The 22,239-nt window shown below is 40.0% G+C and overlaps 1 protein-coding gene and 1 long non-coding RNA gene across 3 annotated transcripts in view; one reads left to right on the top strand and one right to left on the bottom strand.

Annotated features, from left to right (window-relative positions):
* The window catches only part of LOC123947186, a 120,055-nt gene that overhangs the window by 57,335 nt on the left and 40,481 nt on the right, over positions 1 to 22,239 (bottom strand). For both annotated transcript variants that reach the window (XR_006819716.1, XR_006819717.1), the window contains exon 3: positions 5,394 to 5,474. This is a non-coding gene — a long non-coding RNA (uncharacterized LOC123947186). The remainder of the gene's footprint in view (positions 1 to 5,393; positions 5,475 to 22,239) is intronic.
* C7H12orf56 (chromosome 7 C12orf56 homolog) overlaps positions 1 to 22,239 on the top strand; it is a 95,827-nt gene that overhangs the window by 63,045 nt on the left and 10,543 nt on the right. The window contains exons 6-8 of the mRNA XM_046013227.1: positions 5,473 to 5,617; positions 13,011 to 13,117; positions 14,745 to 14,834. Coding sequence (XP_045869183.1) covers positions 5,473 to 5,617; positions 13,011 to 13,117; positions 14,745 to 14,834 — 342 coding nt within the window. The remainder of the gene's footprint in view (positions 1 to 5,472; positions 5,618 to 13,010; positions 13,118 to 14,744; positions 14,835 to 22,239) is intronic.

The following is a 22,239-nucleotide window of genomic DNA, read 5'->3' as shown; positions in this document are numbered from 1 at the left end:
CCTGATCCAGACTCAGAAACTGATCCAGTTCTCAGAAAGCTTCCTGGTTTTTTGTTTTTTTTCCTCCTTTCTGGAATCCTACTCTCTACTCTTCTCCTTCATGAATGACTTCAACCCATCAAATCTTAGCTCTCTAAGTAAATATAATCTATTAAGAATTAAAAAAAAAAAAAAAAGACAGGCTCCTCCGTAACATCCTGTGCTTAACGATCTTATAGCATTTAACAGTCTCTCTTACGATTGCTTATTTGATTGTGTGCTGCCCTATTATAACGATGCTCCTTAAGGGCCGGGACTGTACCTTGGTCACTGGCACATAGTAGGCTGCCTTTATAGAATGGATGAATAAATTGTTAAAACAAACATGAATCTGACTTAAAAGTGTGGGCCTTGGGCGCCTGGGTGGCTCAGTGGGTTAAGCCACTGCCTTCGGCTCAGGTCATGATCTCAGGGTCCTGGGATCGAGTCCCACATCGGGCTCTCTGCTCGGCAGGGAGCCTGCTTCCCTCTCTCTCTCTCTCTGCCTGCCTCTCTATCTACTTGTGATCTCTCTCTATCAAATAAATAAATAAAATCTTTAATTAAAAAAAAAAGTGTGGGCCTGTTAGCCTTGAAGAGGAATGAAGTTTTGACACGTGTGACAATACGGATGAACCTTGGAGAAATTATGCTAAGTGAAATAAGCCAGACCAAAAGGACAATTATTGTATGACTCCACTTATTTGAGGCATTGAGAACAGGCAAATTCATAGAAACAAAAAATAAAATAGAGGGTACTGGGGCTGAAGGGAGAGGGGAATGGGGACCTACAGTTAATCAGTATAGAGTTTCTGTTTGGGAAGATGAAAAAGTTCTGGAAATGGAGAGTATAGTAGTGATGGTTGCACAACATTGTGAATGCACTTAATACCACTGAATTGTACACCTAAAAATGGTTACAATGGTAAATCTTATTTATGTATATTTTATTTCAATTTTAAAACAGGTGTGTGTGTGCATATGTGTGTGTATAAGTAAGGGAATAGATAAAACAAGATTGGAAAAATGTTGAAGATTATTGGATCTAGGAGACAGATACATAGTGTTTCTTTTCAGTTTTCTCCATTTTTGTGTATGTTTAAAAATTTCCATAAGAAAAGTTTTTAAAGGGCTTAATTAAGAAACATGATAAACAATAACAAATATCTTATTTATATCTTGATTTTAACAAACCCAAAAGTAAAAAGACATTTCTAAGGCAATAGAGGACATTTGAGTATGGACTGGGTATTAGCCAATAGCAAAAAATTAGATAATTTTGTTGGATGTGATAATGATGATCTTGTAAGAAATGTTTGTCTTGTGATATGTTCTGAGGTCTGTAGGTGTTAAATAACAATGTTTGTGATTTCTTTTTTTTAAAGATGGTAATTGGATAGCTTAGAATTTCTACATTTTTTAAAAAGATTTTTTTATTTATTTGTCAGAGAGAGAGAGCACAAGCAGGGGGAGAGGCAAGTGGAGGGAGAAGCAGGCTTACCACTGAGCAAGGAGCCCGATGCAGGACTCCATCCCAGGACTCTGAAATCATGACTTGAGCGGAAGGCAGATGCTTAACCAACTGAACTACCCAGACGTCCCTCTACATGTTTTACAAAAAGAATTCCTATATGTTTACTTTAAAAAAGTATCAGTTTTAATTTCAGTGCTTATTTAAAGTGATTTTAAAACTAACTGGATAATAAAATAGGCGTTAACTTTGTATACGCATGACTTGAAATTTGTCATTGAAGGTGAGAAGGAGAGTTCTACCACTAGCTTGACTCAGGGAAAGCAATTTCTTGCAAAGTTAATTCCTGAAGGCAACAAATTAAAATGCAGTAATTTAAATGCACTGTAAGGAATGTGGTAATATGTATAAGATATACAAGAGAGTTCTCTGCCTGCAAGGTACTTCAGTTTAAGGGGACTAAATAAATACTCTTTGGGTTTTCAAATTAGAACTGTTAGAAATGTGAGTTCTATAACCTCACATGGATGTATAGGACCCCCTGTGAACATACACACAGTGCTTTGGAGATAATCTATGATAAACCCTTTCCAGCTGTAAAGCATTATACAGATGTATTATTTATATAAAATACCACAAAAATGAAAAAAATACAGGAAAAACAGCTTATCATTAGATGAAGATGAAGAATCCTTCTTGCCACACTATTTGGGTGAATTTATGTTTTCTAGCTGATGAAAATATAAAATATATGTTAAAATTAATGAAAAATCTCTGAAATTAAATAAGGGAGTCTTCTGGCACTAGACTTTTTGTTATTTAAATTAGTCAAAGTTTATCATCTACATAAAGACAAATGTTCTCTGAACGGTCAAAAAAACTGTGACTCTATAGAAATACAGATTGCTGAATCTAACTTGTATTTATGATGTATATGAGTCCTCGATTCATTTATGAATTGATTTTTAGTATAAGGAGATGTGCTTTTTCTTATAAAATTCCATTTATTTATTTATTTATAAAGATTTTATTTATTTACTTGGGGAGGGGAGGGACAGGGGGACAAGCAGACTCCTTGATGAATACAGAGCCCACTGCAGGCTCCATCCCTGGATCCTGAGACCTTGACCTAACCGAAGTCAGATGCTTAACCGACTGAGCCACCCAGGCACCCTTGTTTTGTCTTTTTTGAAAGAAAAGTTTAGTATTACAGTCTGTTATCACAGGTGCCACAAGATAAAAACTGTTTCTATATGGATCATAGCTAATTGCTGACTAATGGGAAGAATAGGAAAGTCAATTTGAAAGAAATTCAGCTGGTATTCTTTCCGAGCTTGTGCTTTTCTAAGCTCATCAGTTTGTGAAAACTACATTGCTGCTATTTTTGCAGTTCTCAGAGAATAGAGGAATTTTATAGTTTTTTTTTAAATGAAATATGATTGTAATTAGAAGTGGATGTATAGGGAAGTAGGATCTCAAAGCTCATTCCTATTTTACTTAGAAACCATTTATTAAATACTTACTGTGCGCTAATTAAGCACAGACTAAAGTATCAAAACAGTGGGACTCCCCATTTTACAGATGAGGAAACTGAGGCACAGAGAGACTGGGTAATTTGCCCTTGTTAATTACTCAGCTGAGTAGAGACAGATCTAGAACTCTGATCCCCATGTTTATAATCATGTTCTTCTGCCTCTGTGACTTTTTAAATAAATGTTTTATTTATTTATTTGAGAGAGCAGAATGAAAGAGAGAGAGAGCACACAAGCTGGGGGAAGGCAGAGAGAGAGGGAGAAGCAGGCTCCTATATGAGCAGAGAGCCCGATGTGGGGCTCGATCCCAGGACCCTGGGATCATGACCTGAGCGAAAGGCAGACAATAAAACCAACTGAGCCACCCAGGCACCCCCTGCCTCTGTGACTTTTGTCACTGAATTCTTGATGATTATTTCTCTTCCGTGGTCTCCACTAGAAAAGAGTCTGTTTTTTGGGAAGTCTTAATGTTTTTGTTAATAAGAGAGGCTCATTGGGATGCCTGGGTGGCTCAGTAAGTGAAGCAACTAACTTTGGCTCAGGTCATGATGTCAGGATTCTGGGATCCAGTCCAGCGCTGGGCTCCTTGCTCAGTGGGGAGCTTGCTTTTTCTTCTGCCTGCCGCTCCCCCTGCTTTTGTTCTCTCTTTCTCTGACAAATAAATAAAATCTTAAAAAAAAAAAAAAAGGAGGCTCATTGATTGAATAGAGAACATCTTAGATTTTTTTTTTTTTAAAACACAGGGGAGGTAGTGGGCAAGAGCTAAGATTCCATGTAGTAGAATTGGGATAAACGGTTGGTATCAAGATTTACGGAGTAGGTGGTAAAAATATTTTTTTAAAATATTTTATTTTATTTATTTGTCAGAGAGACAGAGAGAGAGAGCACACAGGCAGGCAGAGAGGCAGGCAGAGGTGGAGAGAGAAGCAGGCTCCCTGCCGAGCAAGGAGGCCATGTGGGACTCAATCCCAGGACCCTGGGATCATGACCTGAGCTGAAGGCAGCGGCTTAACCCACTGAGCCACCCAGGCATCCCGGTAAAAATATTTTTAAGTCAGAAATTCTAGAAGTTTCCATCACCTACACAGACCATGAAAAGCCTCTCCTAGCATTATTTCACACCCATTCTTTTTCTTTTTTCTTTTTTTTTTTTTTTTCTGAAGTAAGCTCCATGCCCAACATGGGGCTTGAACTCACGACCCTGAAATAAAGGTCATAACTGAGCCAGCCAGTATGAACTTGGACAGGTTACTTAACCTGTCTAACATCCTATAAATGCAACAGTAATTCCCAGCTCTAACTCCCTTAGTGGGACTGAATGAGCTAGTCCATGAAAAGTGCCCAGGACAGGTACATAGATTACAACAATGGGGCAAAACAGAATTAGTGTGATATATAAGAAGCGTGGAAAAAGTGCTATAGGAGGGGTTCCCCATTCACAGTGGAATTAGGGAAAGCTATAAGGGGAAGGTGTTCCTCTTTTCAGCAAAGCCAGCTTTTCCTGAACTGTGGAGCACACACCAGTCAGTGACAAGAGATGAATGCATTTGGTACTCGGACATGGCAGGAAATAACTTTGAATTCCATCGTGGAAAGGTGATTCCTTTTCCAAGTAGTCCAATCTCATTAGGGAGAAGCCCTCGGCTTGGTGCCAGAAATAGCAGCTCTCGAACACATGCTCATCGGCCTTTCTGTCAAAGACAGAGAGCCTCGGGCTTGGAATGCGTGCATCAACTTAGAACTTGTGATGCTTTAATGCTACTTTTACAGTTACTGCTATTAATGCAATTGATACTGGTTCTCCCTGTAAGGCAGTGATATAAAGTTTTCTTTATAAATAAGCTTCTCGGGTCGCCTGGGTGGCTCAGTCGGTTAGGTGTCCGACTCTTGGTTTCAGCTCCAGTCATGATCTCAGGGTCGTGAGATCAGGCCCCTGGTGGGGCTCTGTGCTCAGTGTAGAGTCTGTGAGATTCTCTCCCTCTCTCTGCTCCTCCCTCTGCTCCCATGTATGAGTGCACGTGCTTGTTCTCTTTCTCAAATAAAGAAAATCTTACATAAATAAACTTCTCTACACCACACACACAAAGAAAAATATGAAGCAAATTATATTACATATGGTTCATGCAGTATAGTAAATGGTATGTGAACAAACTGTGGGCTAGGCGATGGAAGAGGGATGACAGTTTCCGAGGGACATTGAGAGTATTCCTGATGAGCGGGATACCGTTTGAGTAAAGGGGCATGGGGGAAAGTATGTCCGGCGGGAGTAATAAATATTTCAATCTGGGGAAAGCAAGGTTCATTACTAAAGAGTGATAAAGGCAGAAGCACAAGACTAATTAAAATTCCATTAGTAACAAAGTTTTACAGACCTGTCAATAATTGCTGATATTCCTCAACTGCTGTTCTTATCATTTTTTACACGGAAATATTTTTCTTGTGTTTCTGTAGATCTGAGGAGAAAATAAAGCACTTCAGTCAACTGAAATCTGAACTTTTTCTTAAAGACAATACTTTAAGGAAGATACTTTGCTTGATTACAGAACTTAAAGTAGCTGCCCAGAAAAACTTCATTCTGAAACGGCTTTTCTGGAAAGTAGGTGTTTTATTTTTAATCTTTGAAACTTGTTCCGCCTGTTTATCCGATGCAGTATTATCAAGCATAAAGTAAAATACAAATAAATGTCTTGTATTCGGGGCTGTATTTTATTTTATTTTAGAGGGGGTTAGAGAGAGCATGTAGGGGGAGGAGGAGCACAGAGGGAGAGAGAGAATCCTCCAGCAGACTCCCTGCTGAGTACAGAGCCCCAAGTCGAAACCAAGAGTCAGACTCTCAACTGACTGATCCACCCAGTGCCCTGATGGAAGCTGTATTTTAGAATATTGATGCTGTCATGACTCAGTACTTGAAATACTGTGATTTAATCAGTACTGTGTATGTGTGCTGCAGGGAAATGGGGTAAGAGGACAATGGTAGCAAAAGACAGAACCTTAGATCGGTTGGGTTGTCAAGTCAAAGAGAGATAATTAGAGAGGAAGCTTCTGGCATGCAAGATGCATGAGTACGGACTGTGAGATGGAAGAGTAGATTTCAAGAAGTCTTACCTTCAGGTATCTCTACAACAAAAATAAAAATGAAAAAAGGTGACTTTTGAGTGTAGGACTGTTATTTTTAAGAAGGTGATTCTTGGGGAGTCAAAGCGACCTAGCACTCATGCAGCAAGTTACAGACTTACTCTGTAAAGACTTACTTAATTTCATATTCAGTTTCAGGTGAAGGGATTCAGAAGCCCCAGTGAGTACTGCTGTGTTGCTAATGAGGCCTAAGTGGGGCGGGGGGGGGGGGGGTGAGCCCTGCCTTGGGTCGAGCTTATGTTGATGGCTCTATGTTGTATCCTAATTCTGGCCAGTGGTCTCATTACTGAGCAGCTGCAAAGTACACAGCTTCCCCAACATACAAGACAGTCCTGGCCATTTCTTGGATTCTAAGTGCTTCACATGTAGGATGACCAACCATGTGGGTTTGCCCAGATTTGGGTGACCAACTGTTCCAACTGGCCTAGGACTGAGGAAGTTCGTAGGATATGGGACTTTCAGTACAAAATCTAGGACTGTCCCGATACTGGGATGGCTGATCACCCTAATCAGAGGGCATATCAGTTGTATAGAATAGTATGCCGAATGTCCCATAGCACTAAAACAGGTAACGATGATGTTGTGCTACCGAGTCTAAATCTTTTTAGACTTTTACTGGATACAGCCTGTTAGGAATAAAACATTCAGGTTCTGATCCAAAACTTCAGAGGACTGTAGAAAGTTGAGAGACAGGCATTGAAATGACACCCAAAATGATTATGAACATGGAAATGGGAGTCCACGTGGAACGCCTAAGGAAATTGGTATATCCCACCCAAATATTCCTCTCCAGTCCGTCACATACATGGCATCAGTTTAATCCATCACTGATTGTGTGATCCTGCTGGCTCCAAAGCCTCTGGTGGCTCTCCCTACTGAGTACAAACACCTTGGCTTTGGCATTTAAGGCTCCCCACCTATGACCACTGTCACTGATTCCAAGTTTGGACAGGTATGGCCTTTATTTTAGCAAGGTGTATTTTCAGGAAGGGGCCAACATCTATCTGCACAGGGCAGGCACTGGGCAAACTAATCCAGCTATAGATGCTCCCAGGGAAGGCACAGTGCTCAAGGATGAGACTGCTGTCTACATAGTGTACGAAATGAAACATCAGGTCATTCCAGCATGCGGGTGGATTATACCCAAATGTCTGCACAAACATTTGGTACCAGGAAGACCTGATTGTTTAGAGTTTGGCGATAGGGGCTTCGTGGAATGTGGGGTCAGGGAGGTGACAAGGATATAAAGGTTGTCAAGAGTAAACCTACCAGCTGAGAGAGGACTGGCAAGGGACCGAGCAAGGGCCCAGAGATGTCCATTTAGATAAACTTGACACCATCAGGAGACTGGGTTTAAAGCAGATGGCTAGGTAGGAGAACTGAGGTACGTGCTACAGGTTAGACAAGGAAGAGAGGTGTTGATGTTGAACACCAGAGTGTTGGTCTGGAGGCCATTTAAGGGTCTCTCATTTTAAAATGGGCCTGATGCACGGGGCCTCAACTGTGCAGCAAAAGAAAGATGTAGAGAAAGAGAATAAAGCTAGGCCTAACCCACTCAACCCCACACTGCATCGTTTTCACCTCTTTCCTCTAAAAGCTCCATCCAGGGGGATGACTCAAATACCCTGTCCTTTCCGCCCTTCCTTGTTTTCCCCTGCTGTTCACCATCTCTAGGCTAATCCTTCTTCCATCTTCTCCTGTTAAAATCCTACCCATTCAGGGGTGCCTGGGTGGCTCAATGGGTTAAGCCTCTGCCTTCAGCTCAGGTCATGATCTCAGGGTTCTGGGATCGAGCCCCGAATCAAGCCCCACATTAGGCTTTCTGCTCAGCAGGGAGCCTGCTTCTCCCCTCCCTCTACCTGCCTCTCTGTGATCTCTCAAATGCTGTTCTTCCTCCTTTCCTGTTGTCCTCCCTGGGGAGCTTTGGAAACTTCCTCTTCCTGATCTGTTATGGCAGAACTTTCTGCGATGTTCTTTAATCCGTGCTGTTCTAGTAAAGTAGCCACTAGCCACACTGAATGTGGCCAATGACTAAGGAAGTTAAATTTTAATTTTATTCTGTTTAGTCAATTTAAATTTAAATAGCGCCACGTGGCCAGCGGCTATCTATTGGACAATGCCGTCCTATGGCATCTCTCATAGCACCTTCTCTTTAATAAATTCAAAAAATATTTACTGCATGCCTGTTCTGTGCCAGGCATAGGAATAGGCATTAGGAAAGTGAGCATGACACAGTTCCTACCCTCAAGATTAATGCAGATATTCTCCTTTTCACTATAGTTATTGGCATATTCTTCTTATTTACCATTATATGCTATAAGCTTCTTCAGGGCAAGCATGTGTCTTACTCATCTTTGTATTCTCCCTAAGGCCTCACACAATACCATGTTTATACCAGGGCCCAAAATCAATTCATACTGAACTGAAAGTCTATTCTCTTTTGAAAAATTAACCTGATCAGAAATCTAGGAATAGAAAACAAACTCAGGGCTGCTGGTGGGGAGATGGGGTAACTGGGTAATGGACATTGAGGAGGGAACATGACATCACGAGCACTGGGTATTGCATAAGACTGATTAATCACTGACCTCTAACTCTGAAACCAATAATACATTATATGTTAATTAATTGAATTAAAAATATTTAAAGAAAGATGTCTTTTAAAGTTAATTTCTTTAAGTAAAAAAGTTAAAAAAGAAAACGAAGTTTAGGAATAGAACATTCACGTTCTATTGCTTAATTGAAAACACTGCAGGATGTCTGGGTGGCTCAGTCGGTTGGGCCACTGCCTTTGGCTCAGGTCAAGATCCCGGGGTTTCGGGATCGAGTCCTGCATTGGGCTCCTGGATCCACACGGAGTCTGCTTCTTCCTTTGACCTTCTCCCCTCTCATGTTCTCTCTCACTCTCTCTCTTTCAAATAAATAAATAATATCTTTAAAAAAAAGAAAACACTGCAGCTGTTCTTTAAGGTAATGTCCTTAGATGCACTAAAATTGATCTTCTAATTCAGCTGTCAAAAACGAGAGGCCAAGGGGCGCCTGGCTGGCTTAGTTGGAAGAGCATGTGACTCTTGATCTCAGGGTCTTGAATTCAAGACCCACATGGGACATGGAGCCTACTTTAAAAAAAAAAGGATTAAAAAAAATTAGAGGCCAAAATGAATAGAGAGAGGGAAATAAAAGGCATATGGGCAGTCTCCTATTTTTGGTCTTTCCACACACGGTGTGGGCCCCCTGCCCACCACCATGCCACCAAGACCTGGTAGCCTTATGTTCTCTCTCTCTAATCCATAAACACAATCTAGTCTCATATTCGTTTACATAGAGTTAACATATATAATTAACAAAAGTCAACATTTTTATCTTCTTTCAGTGCTTTTTTCTTTTTTTTTATTAAGTGGGCTCTGCACTAGGGTGGGGCTTGAACTCACAGCCCTGAGATCAAGACCTAAGCTAAGATCAAGAGTCAGACACTAAACTGACTGACCCACCCAGGCACCCCTAGGAGCTTTTTTCTTTAAACAGTTATCATGGCTTTATGCTTAAGCAGTGGTTTTCCCACTTTGTACTGGGCTCCCTGGAGAATACGCGGTGGTGTGAAGCTTCCTTGGGAACCTTCACTGGGGTGGGGAGATTAGAGGCACCTCTAAATTTTGGTTCCTGAGCAAGATGATGGAAAATTACACATAGAATAATTTCATATAAATAAAATCTTACAAATATACATAATTATATATTATGTATGTATACATAATTGTATTATAAATGCACACACACACACACGAGTTTCCCCCATTTGAAATCATCTGTATGGGGTACAATTTTCTTTCAGGTTATCTCTCTTTCTCTCTCTCTTTTTTTTACAAGTAAATTTTAAATTATGAGAACATTTTGTGGGAGACTGACTGAAACTATGCTTTAGGAGTACAGATGCCATGTCTGCTTTGCTCAAGGTAGTATCTCATTACCTAGCACAGCACCTGCTACATAGCTGGCAATCAGTAGTTATGTGTTCAATGAATGAATGAATGAGTGAATGAAAGAGTTCTCCATTCATGTTCCTTCCTAACCCTTTATTTTTTCTCCATGAGGTTCTTTCTTAATTCAACATTTTTTTTCATTGTGGTAAAATACACATAACAGAAAATTTACCATTTTAACCATTTTTAAGCATATGGTCCAGTGGTCTTAATTAGGTACACTGTCTCATTGTGCAGTCATCTCCAGAACTCTTTTCATCTTGCAAAACTGAAACTATACTCATTAAACATTAACTCCCTATTCATCCTTTCTCCCAGTCCCTGGCAACACCATTCTTCTTTCTGCATCTGTGAGTTTAGCTTCTCTAAGCATCTCATGTAAGTGGAATCACTCAGTATTTGTCTCTTTATCACTGGCTTATTTCACCCAGCATGTCTTGCAAGTTCATCAGTGTTGGAGCTCGCTTCCTTTTTAACGCTGAATAATATTCCATTGTATGTAAAGACCACATTTTCTTTTCCATTCTCCGTTGATGGATACTTGGGTTGCTTCCACATTTAAGCTATTGTGAACATTACTACTGTGAATATGGGTGTGTCAGTATCTCTGAGACCTTGCCTTCAGTTCTTCTGGGACTATACCTAGAAGTGGGATTGCTGAATCCTCTGGGTAATTCTGTTTCTTATTTTTTGAGAAACCACCATACTGTTTTCCGCAGCATTTGCACCACTGTACATTCCCACCAACAATGTACACAGGTTCTACTTTTCTCACACCCTGTCAACATTTGTTATTTTCTGATTTTTTTGTAGTTTTGATTTGCATTTCCGTAATGATTTGTGACATTGAGTATTTTTTCATGTGATTATTGGCCATATGTACATCTTCTTTGGAGAAACTATTGGGATATAATTTACATATAATAAAAGGCACTCATTTTAAGGGTTTGGTTTAAAGAGTTTTGACAAATGTATACACCCGTATAACCACCCCCCCAATCAAGATTTAGAACACTTCTATCACCCCATAAGGCTATAGCCCCTTCTATAGCCCCATAAGGCTACCTCATACCCTTTGGCAGGCAGTTCCTCCCATCCATGGCCCGGGGCAATCATTGTGCTTTCTGTCACTACAGATCAGTTTTACCTGTCCTCAGATTCCACTTACCCAGAAATGTACACTCTGTACTCTTGTGCTAGCTTCCTTTGGCCTAATAGTTTTGAGATTTCTCCATGTTGTTGCAGGGTGGTGGAAGATACTTTACAAATAAATCTTTGTAAATAAGGGGCGCCTGCGTGGTTCAGTGGGTTAAAGCCTCTGCCTTCGGCTCAGGTCATGATCTCAGGGTCCAGGGATCGAGCCCCACATCGGGCTCTCTGCTCAGTGGGGAGCCTGCTTCCCCATCTCTCTCTCTCTGCCTGCCTCTCTGCCTACTTGTGATCTCTGTCTGTCAAATAAATAAATAAAATCTTAAAAAAAAAAACAACAATACTTTGTAAATAAAATAAAACTTCCTGAACTAGTGAGCAGGTGGGAGATCACAACAGTAACTGATAAATTTATTAAGCACTTACGATGTGCTGAGCACCGTTCAGGCTTTACAGATACTATCTTACTGCAACCCTCACCAGGTGACATTAACTCTATTTTAGACATAAACTGAGTCATAGATCGTGTAAGTCATTTGCCAGATATACAGTTAAGCAGTGGCAGAGCTGGGGTGTGACCTCAGAGTTAGTGTACAAAGCCACCACACTGTGCTCAATTACCAGGCCCTGGTAAATGGCAGCTGTTCTCAGAGGGCCCGGCATACACCCTGCTCCTTCTCCTCCTGTCCCTCTCTCCCCCTGCCATCCTCAGCCTCTTGTCATGCCTTAGCACCTAAATAAAGGTACACGTCATACCTTTCTAAACAGAGTCTAAGTTGTCACTAGTAGACAACAGTCCTGGGGAAAAAATTGAGTAAGAGAGAAAAGAGAGAAAAGGAAAAGAGAAGCAATTACATTATCTTTCTCATTAGTACCAACCTGCCTGATTTCATGGGCCAGTGCTTTTTTCATGCTCAGATTTATCTCATGAGACGGCACAGAAGCACAAAAAAACTGGTTAGCGCACTCTTAAGTCAGTGTTTATTCTGTCAGAGATGACAATCGGTATTTCCACTATAATAACAGAATTATTAGTATCATTCTTCACTGTCTTCATTAGGCTATACCAGTGCTGTGCCTTCACTTCACAACACGTTTAAAAAGTGTTTTTCCAGGGGTGCCCGTGTGTCTCAGTTGTTAAGCATCTGCCTTCTGATCAGGTCATGATCCCAGGGTCCTGGGGCTGAGCCCCGCATCAGGCTTCCTGCCCAGCGGGAAGCCTGCTTCTCTGTCTCCCATCTCCCACTCTTCCTGCTTGTGTTCCCTCTCTCCCTGTCTTTCTCTCTCTGTCAAATAAATAAAGTCTTTAAAAAACTTGTTCTCTAGACATTATTCGTTGTATCCTCACAAAGGTCAAATTACTTTGGAAAGGCAAGAATTATAGGAGTCTCCACTTAATCCAGTATTCGCAGGTAACTGAATGATCTGCCTGAGATTATACACCTATATCTGGAGGGTCTTCAGTATTAACAGTAGAGCCAGGCCTATGGGACATCTCTTAGCCTCACCCCCTAGGCTTTAGCTCGGGCTCTATTCACCAGGACAGTGATCTCCTGGTTTAAGTAAAAAGTGTTTTCACTTTGGTTTACACTATTATTAATGAGAGGAATTATAATTCACTTGGTTCCCAGAGAACAAATAATATCTTCATATTTTTATTATGTAAAGATAGAGTTTTACCAACTGATGCTTAATGACCATCTTCTTTCCTACTTGCTTTCACAGACCAGTGACCTTTTCTATTTCCTGGTGAACAAACTTCATGAGTACTTGCCAGAGTCTAGGGATAAGAGCTCACTTCAAAATAAAAGCCAAAGGGCCGATGAGCTGGTGTAAGTACTAACTGGAGAGTCATAGACTTTTCTCCCCTGAGGGTACTGAAGATAAATGGAAGGCACTGGACAAAATATATACTGTATTAATGATTAATGGTGCTGCAAGTTTTGCTTCACATAGATTTTTTTTTTAAAGATTTATTTATTTATTCGTGAGAGAGATAGAGAGAGAGAGCGCGCACAAGCAGGCAGCGTGTCAGGCAGAGGCGGAGAGAGAAGCAGGCTCCCCACCGAGCAAGGAGCCCAGGACCCTGGGATCATGACCTGAACCAAAGTCAGTGGCTTAACCGACTGAGCCACCCAGGTGTCCCAGTTTTGCCTCACATAGATTTTTAAAAATAGCACTCATTTTGTTCTACTTTTGGTGGGGGAGGGGGAAAGGAAGAGAGAAAGAGAAAATCTTAAGCAAGCTCCACACCCAGCTCAGAGTCTGACACAGGACTAGATCTTACAACCCTGAGACCACGACCTGAGGTGAAATCTGGGGTAAGACATTTAATCAACTGAGCTACCCAGGCGCCCTTGTTCTACCTTTTTTTTTTTTTTTTTAAGATTTTTAAAATTTACTTATTTGACAGACAGAGATCACAAGTAGGCAGAGAGGCAGGCAGAGAGAGAGAGAGAGAGAGAGAGAGGAGGAGGAAGCAGGCTCCCCGCCAAGCAGAGAGCCCAATTCGGTGCTCGATCCCAGAACTCTGGGATCATGACCTAAGCCAAAGGCAGAGTCTTTAACCCACTGAGCCACCCAGGTGCCCCTGTTCTACTTAAAGAAAGGCTATAGGGGCACCTGGGTGGCTCAGTCAGTGAAGCGTTTGGGTCCTGGGATCAAGCCCCACTTCGGACTCCCTGCTCGGTGGGAGTCTGCTTCTCCTTCTCCCCCTCCCCTCACCCCTCCTACTCTACTTGTGTGCTCTCTCTCTCCCTTAAATAAATAAAATCATAAAAATAAAGAAAGAAAGGCTATATAAGAAATTAGTAATATTGGTTGTCCCAAAGGAAAAAGAAAAGGGCATCAGAGAAAACAACTTTCACTGAATTCCCTTTTTTACCTTTGAAATTTTGAGCCAAAAATTACCTACTGGGAAAAGTCAAATTAATTAAGAATAATTTCATTTATTTATTTTTAAGATTTTATTTATTTGATAAAAAGAGAGACAGAGAGAGAGTGCTCACGAGCACATAAGCAGTAAAAGTGGCAGAGGGAGAGGGAGAAGCAAACTCCTCACTGAGCAAGGAGCTCGATCCCAAGACCCTGGGAACATGACCTGAGCTGAAGGCAGATGCTTAACCAACTGAGCCACCCAGGCTCCCCTAAAAATAATTTTAAAATAGTGTGTGATTATCAGAAAAAAATGTTAAGGACCAAAAACACTATGAAAATGAATTGTAATCCTGACATTCAGCTATTAATTAATTCGCTCAACAAATATTGTTGAGTGTTTACTATGTAGCAATCACAGAGTAGGGACTCAACCAATGTTGACAATTAACAAACAGAATTTCCTTCCCGTACGTTTTCTATATAGATATGAGAGCAATTTTATCAAGGGTTACTAATTTTGTGAAATTCTGAACTTGTCATGCAATCATGCCACTTTTGTGCTTTTTTCTCTTTGTTTTCCAGAGCATGCATTGAAATTATACAGACTCTGGGACTGATGTTCAGAGAAACAGAAACTGAGTCATCGCGCTTAAACACATTGGCAGCTAAGAAGTAAGGTCTTTTATATTTTATTTTTTTATTTAAAGATTTTATTTATGTGACAGAGAGAGAAATCACAAGTAGGCAGAGACAGAGGGGGAAGCTTGCTTCCTGCTGAGAGCCAGAGTCCTGCGGGGCTTGCTCCCAGGACCCTGAGATCATGACCTCAGCTGAAGGCAGAGGCTAATCCACTGAGCCACCCAGGCATCCGGAAGTAAGATCTTTTAGAAGGAGACATTGGCACCTTGTAGTTATAACCCATTAACTACCCTATTGAGTGTCTTCCAAAACTCATAGCTCTCTTACTTCTCTGTCCAGTCCCCTTGTAAGTATATTAAAACTCCTTTGTCTTTCCACTTCCTTCTGTGATGAACACGGCACATAGTGAGTTCTCTCAGTCTCTCTGGATTATTAAGGGCACAAAGATTCTCTTAGCATAATTTTATCTTTTGTCATTGTCTGGTGAACTTGAAAAAGCCCAAATGCCCCATCATACCTTAAAAGCCAGGGGTTCTCTACTAGAATTTTACAGAGTACCTGTAAACCCCATAACAGAAAGATCACATTGCAAAGGCAGGAGTTAATAGTAGCTTCATTTAATATATAATTGTGTGACCTTGAAGTGAGCGACAGCAGGAGGGTTTATTAACATATAGAGTAAGCTGCTATGATAAAGATTGCTAAAATATGTGGGCCACAGAAGATAGAAATTCACATCTTTTTCATATACTAGTCCAGAGTACATAGTCAAGCTTTCCTCTAGAAGATCAGCCAGAGACCTAGGTTCCTTCTCTTTTTTTGCTCTGACATATTTTATTATGCTATCTCTGTCTTTACAGTTGAAGTTGGCTGCCTTCACAACTTCATTAAACCCTATGGGATGCAGGAAGAGAAGTAGAAGACAAGCAAATTTCCTTTTTAAGAGAGGCATCTAAGACTTTTCTGCTCACATTCTGCTGATGAGAACTTTAGGGATATGCCCATATCTAGCTGCAAGAGAAGCCAGATGTGTCTGCAGTTGCATGGCTCTGTAGCTAGCTAAACTTTGGATGGTGATAGGGACACCTATTATTAAAAGGAAGAATGAAATAATGTATAGTAGGGGGACAATAGCATTCTTTGCCACAGAAAATATGTGTTCGCATATTTCATATATGTTTGACCTTTTTATATGGTTTATAGACTACGAATTATATCCTGAGCCAGTGTTTGGACCATAATCTTAATTTTTTTCCACTGTCAACAGCTGTTTATTTAAATTTTCTGTATTAGAAAGTGGAAGGAAAATGAGGGCTGTGGGTTCTAAAACATTTGAACCAGGGAGAAGAATTAAAAATTTTAATGTTTGTCCTGGCTATTTATTAGAGAACTTTACAAATGAATTTTGATGATAATATTCATGAACATCTTTCTTTTTAAAGATTCAATTTATGTATTTGACAGAAAGAGACAGCAAGAGAGGGAACACGAGCAGAGGGAGAGGGAGAAGCAGTCTCCCTGCCAATCAGGAAGTCTAATGCCCCAATGGGGCTCGATCCCAGGACCCCAGAATCATGACCTGAGCTGAAGGCAGACGCTTAACAACTGAGCCACCCAGGCAAGCCTCATGAACATTTCTTAAGCAATTTGCTCTGTGCCAGGGACCATGGGCGTACTATGCTATACTCCAGAATGTCCAAACATTTCTATAAAGGGCCATAGCATAAACATTTTTCGCTTTTCAGGCCATAGAGTGTTTGTTGCAGCTATTCAACTTTGCCACTGCAGCAAAAAAAGAGTGACAGACAATATATAAATGAATGGGCACAGCTCTGTTCCAATGACGCTATATTTATAAAGACAGGCTCTGGGCTATTTGGCCTATAGGCCATAGTTTATTAACCCCTGCTTTACAACAAACAGGGAAGACACACTCTATTATTTTCTCTGAATACTTTTTTTTTAAAAGATTTTATTTTTTTAAAGTAATATCTATACCCAGTATGGGGCTTGAACTTATAACCCTGAGATTAAGAGCTGCATGCTCCACCAACTGAGCCAGCCAGGTGCCCCTCTGTATACTTCTTTATGCAGCTGATAGATAGCAGCTGATAATCTCCAGGATAGAAATTCAAGATTACTTCTTATATTTATATCTAGCCACACTGAATTATTGCTCAGTTAGGTTACCCTTTTTGTCCATCTTTTGGTCCGTACCTCTCTCTGAGTTGAAGAACCATCACTCTTACTATCCTCTGCTTTTTCAATTGTTCTGTCTTAAGTTGGTTTGGCCACATCAGTCCTACTATAGTAAGCCTCTTTCTGAGATGACTAATTCTTTTTATGTATTTATTTTTTTTCCATGTATTTCAATGCATATATTATATTGCTATAATAGAGTCTGGCTGTAATACTAACTTTTCAGCCAATTTTGATATGCATAGGGTCAAGTCATGTTACTTGTAGCCTTAACAGTTAATGTCTAATACAACTGCATTAATCTTCTATTATGCTGTAACAACTTACTATAAACACAGTGGCTTAAAATAATATAAACTGTTTATCCACAGTTTTTGTGGATCAGGAAATCTGGGCACAGCGCCGCTGGATCACCTTGCTCTGGTTTTCACAAGGTGGCAGTCAAGGTGACAACAGGCTAGGGCTGCAGTCCCATCTGAGCCTTGGGCTTATCTTCCAGGCTCACTTGGGTCTTTGTGGCGTGAAGCAATTTCCTTATAAACTTGCTTGCTTCTTGGCAAGAAACTATCTCTGCGCTCAGAGAAGCTCTAAGCACTCTTTGAAGGGCTCAAATGGATAATCAGGCTCACCCAGGATAATCTCCCTTTGATTATCTTGGAAGTCAACAAATTAGAACCTAATTATGTATGCAAAATCCCTTTACCTTTCTCATCTAACATAACATAATCACAAGAGTAATAGCTTAATATATTCACAGGTCCTGTCCATATTTAAGAGGAAGGAATTATTTAGGGTGCATATACCAGGGGCAAAAATCTTGGAAGCCATATTAGAATTCTGCCAACCACAAACAACACAGAATGACTTATGAGACCATGAGTTTGCCTTTCAAAGTCTGTATATATATTATAAAATATATTGTAATGCATTCAAAATTCTCACATTGGAAATAATAACAATCTAAACAACGAAAGTATCAAAATTATTGGCACCACTTTTTAAGGATGTGATGTCAATTCTATAATAAGTATTTTGGGGATGAAACTACTATTTAGATTAAGATTTCTTCTATTGTTGACCCCGTGGATTTTAAAGTGTTGGTAGGAAGAATAGATTTCAAACTAAATTCCATTTGAGCAAATAAAAAGCATTTACTCATTTCAGCATTTTCCTCTTTATTTTTTTATAAGTAAAGATTTTATTGGCTCAATTCAGTTCATTGAATTCTTCCAGAAATGTGCCATAAATCCATTCATATTTTAATACTGTTATGGTTAAATTCATATATCACAGAAACTGACTCAGAATTTGAGAGTTCCTTCCTTTAACCCGGGATATATGATACTTTGAAAAGAACTGTTGCTGAAAATAAAAGACATTAAATAAATCAGTAAATGGAATATTATTTCAAACTTAAGATCAGGAAAAGCTTCTAAATGAAATGTTTTGTTGATTTTTTTAAAGAGATTATTTATTTATTTGAGAGAGCAAGTGAGCGAGCATATGCAGGGGGAGGGGCAGAGGGAGAGGGAGAAGCAAACTCCCCACTGAGCAGGAAGCCCCACATGGCTCTTGATCTTGATCCCAGGACCCTGGGATCATGACCTGAGCTGAAGGCAGATGCTTAGCCCATTGAGCCACCCAGGTGCCCTATTTTGTTGATTTTGGAAGCGTCTTCTAAAAGTAAGATTGGCCATTTTAAAGTAGCCTGAGTAAAACATTAACAAATATCCTGTAGGACATACCCTGCTTTTTTGAGAAGTGTGCTGACATGATTCTTCTTTTGTAGATATAAGAACTAACTTGCTTTTTGAGTTGGAGAAAGGAGGGGAATTCTGTTTTTATTAAAATTTTGGTTAATCATGAACTTCATCATGGTGATGATTTAAGTGATTGTAAAAAGATTGGGAAGCCTCAACTATTACTAAACAGGGATTGTTTACAGTCTCGTTTAGTCCATTATGAAAATGCTTACGGTGATAGAGGATTTTTATATAGTCCTATCTATAAATTCTTTTACTGCTCCCATCATCAAAGCTACTCTGATACTGTCTTCAGTTAGGCAACTGATTTTCCTAGTGATCTGCTTTTGCCTCCTTTTCAACTATGCATGAATTATATAACATATATGAAGATGGTACTGCCAAACCTCATCCCCTCAGGAGCCTCAATTTGGATTGTGATTTTTTTCCCTTTTCCTTTTCAAATAACAGGGTACATTATTCAAACACATAGTGACAATTTGAGTTATTAGTGTAGGTTAATGGATAGTACACTGCTTTTGAATGGAAAAGACTTAAAGCAGTATTAGTTTTATTAACTAATATCTAGTACTTCAGTGGAACAGTAAGCCCTGAAATGCCTTGTTTAAAAGAAAAGCTCCATCCTCATTTTTTTTTGTGCTATTGTTGGGAATATAAATTGGTGCACCCACTCTGGAAAACAGGATAGAGGGTCCTCAAAAAACTAAAACTACAAGTACCATATGGTCCAATTCTATTTCTGGGTAGTCATCCAAAGAAAACGAAAACACTAATCCAAAAAGATGTATGCAACCCTATGTTTACTGCAGCATTGTTTACAATAGTCAAGGTACAGAAGCAACCTAAATATCTACCAATAGATGAATGGATAAAGAAGGTGTCGTGTATATATACAGTGGAATATTGCTTTGCTACAAAAAAGAATGAAATCAACATTGCCAAAGGCAAGGGAAGCAAGGGCAAAAATGAATTACTGGGACCATCAAGATCAAAACCTTTTGCACAGCAAAGGAAACAGTCAAAAAAACCAAAGACAACTGACAGAATGGGAGAAGATATTTGCAAATGACATATCAAATAAAGGGCTAGTATCCAAAATCTGTAAAGAGCTTATCAAACTCAAAACCCAAAGAACAAATAATCCAATCAAGAAATGGGCAGAGGACATGAACAGACATTTCTGCAAAGAAGACATCCAGATGGCCCACAGACACATGAAAAAGTGCTCAGCATCACTCCGCATCAGGGAAATACAAATCAAAACCACAATGAGGTACCACCTTGCACCAGTCAGAATGGCTAAAATTAACCAGTCAGGAAACGACAGATATTGGCAAGGACCTGGAGAAAGAGAAGCCCTCCTACACTGTTGGTGGGGATGCAAGCTGGTGCAGCCACTCTGGAAAACAGTATAGAGTTTCCTCAGAAAGTTGAAAATAGAGGTACTCTACGACCCAGCAATTGCACTACTGGGTATTTACCCCAAAGACACAAATGTTCACGTGCACCTGAATGTTTACAGCAGCAATGTCCACAACAGCCAAACTATGGAAAGAACCTAAATGTCCATCAACAGATGAATGGATAAAGAAGAATATATACACACACATATATATATGTGTATATATATATATACATACATATATACACATATACAATGGAATACTATGCAGGCATCAAAAGAAACGAAATCTTGCCATTTGCAATGATGCGGATGGAACTAGAGGGTATTATGCTGAATGAAATAAGTCAGAGAAAGACAATTATCATATGATCTCTCTGATATGAGGAATGTGAGAGGCAGGGCAGGGGTTTTGGGGGGTAGGGAAGGAAAAAATGAAACAAGATGTGATTGGGAGGGAGACAAACCATAAGAGACTCTTAATCTCACAAGACAAACTGAGGGTTGCTGGGGGATGGGGGTTAGGGAGAGGTTGGTTGGTTATGGACATTGGGGAGGGTATGTGCTATGGTGAGTGTTAGGAAATGTATAAGCCTGACGATACACAGACCTGTACCCCTGGGGCAAATAATATATTATATGCTAATAAAAATAATTTTTAAAATGTATTAAAAATGAAAAAAAGAAGATATTTAAAACTTTTAAAAAAAGAATGAAATCTTGCCATTTGTGACAACATGGATGGACCTAGAGGGTATTATTCTAAGTGAAATAAGTCAGACAAATACCATATGATATCACTTATATGTGGAATCTAAAAAACAAAGTAAACCAACCAACAAATAACAACAAAAAAGAGAAACTGACTCATAAATACAGAGAACAAACAAGTGGTTGCCAAATGGGAGGGGAATGGTGGGAATGTGTAAAATAGGTAAAGGGGATTAAGAGGTACAAATTTAAAATAAGCCAGTCACAGGGATGAAAAGTATGGCATAGGGAATATAGTTAATCATATTGTAATAACTTCATTTGGTGAGAGATGGTAACTATGCTTATCATGATAAGAATCTGATAATGTATATAATTGCTGAGTCACTATCTTGTATACCTGAAACTAACATGTCAGCTATTTCAATTAAAAAATTTTAAAAAGAGGGGTGACTGAGACAGGAAACAACGTGTGTTGGAGAGGTTGTGGAGAAAGGGGAACCCTCTTTCACTGTTGGTGGGAATGCAAGTTTGTGCAGCCACTCTGGAGAACAGTGTGGAGATTCCTCAAGAAATTAAAAACAGAGCTTCCCTATGACCCTGCAATTGCACTGCTGGGTATTTACCCCAAAGATACAGATGTAGTGGAAAGAAGAGCCATCTGTACCCCAATGTTTATAGCAGCAATGGCCACGGTCGCCAAACTGTGGAAAGAACCAAGATGCCCTTCAACGGACGAATGGATAAGGAAGATGTGGTACATATACACAATGGAGAATTATGCCTCCATCAGAAAGGATGAATACCCAACTTTTGTAGCAACATGGACAGGGCTGGAAGAAATTATGCTGAGCGAAATAAGTCAAGCAGAGAGAGTCAAGTATCATATGGTTTCACTTATTTATGGAGCATAACAAAGAACATGGAGGACATGGGGAGATGGATCGGAGAAGGGAGTTGTGGGAAACTGGAAGGGGAGATGAACCATGAGAGACTATGGACTCTGAAAAACAACCTAAGGGTTTTGCAGGGGCAGGGGGTGGGAGGTTGGGGAACCAGGTGGAGGGTAATAGAGAGGGCACGTATTGCATGGAGCACTGGGTGTGGTGCAAAAACAATGAGTACTGTTATGCTGAAAATAAATTAATTAATTAAAAAAAAAAAACAGGGGTGCCTGGGTGGCTCAGTGGGTTGAGCTTCTGCCTTCGGCTCAGGTCATGATCTCAGGGTCCTGGGATCGAGCCCCACATCGGGCTTTCTGTTCAGCAGGAAGCCTGCTTCCCCCTCTCTCTGCCTGTCTCTCTGCCTACTTGTGATCTGCCTGTCAAATAAATAAATAAAACCTTTAGAAAAATTTTAAAAA

This window comes from Meles meles, chromosome 7 (assembly GCF_922984935.1).
Source record: "Meles meles chromosome 7, mMelMel3.1 paternal haplotype, whole genome shotgun sequence".
In the NCBI taxonomy this organism is placed as follows: Eukaryota; Metazoa; Chordata; class Mammalia; order Carnivora; family Mustelidae; genus Meles; species Meles meles.
Note: the sequence above shows the minus strand (reverse complement) of the source record. Positions and strands in the feature narration are given on the sequence as shown.